Source organism: Cystoisospora suis (assembly GCF_002600585.1).
Source record: "Cystoisospora suis strain Wien I chromosome Unknown contig_11172, whole genome shotgun sequence".
Lineage (NCBI taxonomy): Eukaryota > Apicomplexa > Conoidasida > Eucoccidiorida > Sarcocystidae > Cystoisospora > Cystoisospora suis.
The window spans coordinates 1-2560 of record NW_027163944.1 but is presented as its reverse complement, the minus strand read 5'-3'; the positions used below and the strand labels follow the sequence as shown (position 1 = coordinate 2560).

General features: G+C 41.1%; 1 protein-coding gene across 1 annotated transcript; it reads left to right on the top strand.

Annotated features, from left to right (window-relative positions):
• Window positions 1–600: 600 nt before the first annotated feature.
• Window positions 601–1546, top strand: CSUI_011378 (dihydrolipoyllysine-residue succinyltransferase component of oxoglutarate dehydrogenase; the record flags this gene model as incomplete). Its single annotated transcript, XM_068071477.1, has 2 exons — window positions 601–732; window positions 1463–1546. Coding segments are annotated over 2 exons (216 nt in total), but the record flags the coding sequence as incomplete, so codon positions are not given.
• Between the last annotated feature and the right edge of the window lie 1014 nt (window positions 1547–2560).

Here is a 2560-nt window from a genome sequence, read left to right as displayed (position 1 = left end):
AATACAGACTTTCGTCTTCTCTTTTTGTCTTGCTCTCTTTCTTTTCGACTTTTCTCTCTCTTCTACGGCATTCCTTCGTCTCGAGTCTTTAATCTCTTCAAGCTTTCTCTTTCTTTCTTTCATCTCCCGTGTATCTAGAGCTATAGATCAACTTCTTCTTCCTCTGCATGCTGTCTGTCTATCCCTTCTAGAAGCCGTCGTGTGATCTTCTTCCTCTCCGTCCAGGTGTATAGACGTCGTATATACATACGCATGTATATGTCTACATACACGCGTATATGTGCATGCAACTTTTGTATACATACATATATATATATATATATATGTATGTGTATGCAAATATTTTATGGTACTGACCTTCCAGGGTCTGTCTTCAACATTTATCAGCATATATATACATATATCTCTATATATGTATATATATGCGTATGTGATATATATATTTATACATACATGCAGTTATGGTCGCGGCCTGCGTGCACAACAAGAGGGAAGCATGCACACGCTCTCTCTCTCTCTTGCGCCTGACTGCAATGTCTGTCTCGTTACCTCATCTTCAAACCTTTCTTCTTTCTCAATCTTTTTTCTTTCTGTCTTTCTCTAGATATCGACGGGCGAGATATCGTCTATAAGAATCATATTGATATAAGCGTAGCTGTAGCTACACCGAAAGGTCTCGTCGTCCCGGTCATTCGAGGCTGTGAACAGAAGACTTGGCCAGATATAGAAAAGGTAAAGAGAAGACTACATACGAGAAAGAGAAGACAAAGAAGAAGAGAACAAGAAAGACACAAAGAAAGAAAGAAAGAGACAAAGAGAGAGAGGAAGTTAGTTAGCATATGTCAAGACCGCCAGTCCACATAGAAGACACACACGTATATCTATTCTATCTATATTTCTATATATCTATCGATCCATATATATGTACATATGTACATAATACACGGAGCTGCGTAGAGAGAGCTATTGAGGTATATCTATATCAGTCCATATATCTAGAGAGAGACCTTTCCTCTTTCGTGTGTAGTGTAGTGTATCAGCAGTAGGAGTTGTGTGAGGTAGCGAGTCTAGGAAGGCTAGGAGAGAGAGAAGAAGAGAGAGAAAGTGGAAGAGAGAAACAGAGATAGCAGATCTGCTTCTTTCTTTCTTTCTTGTAGTATACATGAGCGCTGGGCTTCTATAGGTCTGTTCTACCTATCTGTCTGCTTAAGAAGGAGGGGGTATCGAGAATCTCTTCTTCTTCTCCTCGTCTTTCGCGGGTCCTTTTCTCAGTTGAAGAAAAAAGAAGAGATAGAAGGACAGCATTCCTTCCTGTACGTGCACCCCCGTCTTGCTCTTGTCTAGGAATCGATTTTAGTCTTCAGCTTTTACTTTCTATCCATCTTTCTTTGTTTAGTCTGTCCATCTATCTCTCTATCTCTGTATGTGGAGTGTGTTTCTGTATGTTGGGGTGTATGTACAGGAATTGGCAGCGCTAGCTACGAAGGCTCGGAACAATCAAATTGCTTTAGAAGATATGGCAGGAGGAACCTTCACTGTATCCAACGGTAAAAAAGAAACTCCTCTCTTTCTTTCTCACTCTTTCTCACTCTTTCTCACTCTTTCTTTCTTGATGGTAGTGTATGTTTGGTCTTGTTTATCTCTCTCTCTTTTCATGCTCTCCTAAGTCGGTCGATTCAAATCTTCCGCATTCTCTTTTCTACACATTCACATACACTGAGTATCTATCCATCTATCTATCTATTTACCGACGTATCTATCCGCATAGGGTGAGGGGTGCGTGAGCCCTTTGCCGCTCAAAAGTTTCACAGGAAATGACCACCGTGCCTTCTGTCTCTATCCTGCAAGAATCATCATGGAGAGTCTCTGCATTTTCTTCCTTCTCTTCTCCTCAGAAGGATTTCTTCTTCTTCTTAGTGTAGTTCAGTTTTCTTGACATACCTTCCACTTTCTGTTGTGTAAGACCAGTCAATCTCTCTTACTGATTCGCTTGGGAAAGAGTATCTTTATGTGATGCCTATATGTATACACTTTGTATATATGTGTCTATGCATGCATTTCTTCTTCGACTCCTATGAGTATGTCTTAGATGATAAGAATGATGGATGTGCTGTAAGGGAAGTGCAACACACGTATACAAAGGGGGGCATCACATACATACACATACATATTCATACATACAGGGCTATTCATACATACATACGTATACACACGTATACATACATACATTCCTAGTCATACAAACTCATACCCGTATAGACTGACTGATCCGAGTGTATGTATCCCCTTAGTGAGAAGAAGAGGCTGTCGATGCTTCATCTCGGGGATGAATCCATTGTCAAGCGATGTGTAGAATGAAGACACCCCCACCACCACCATAGGCGTCGAGACACAGCTAGCCATAGCTGACTTCTTGACTATCCAGAGAAATAGGGGGAAGATGCTGCATGCATGCAGCCCGAATATCCACGAGTTGCTTCGTGTGAGTTCACAGTTTCTTCGGCCTTGTAAGGCGGAGAATGAAAAGAAGTAGAGACAGAACAAAGAAGAAGAAAAGGAG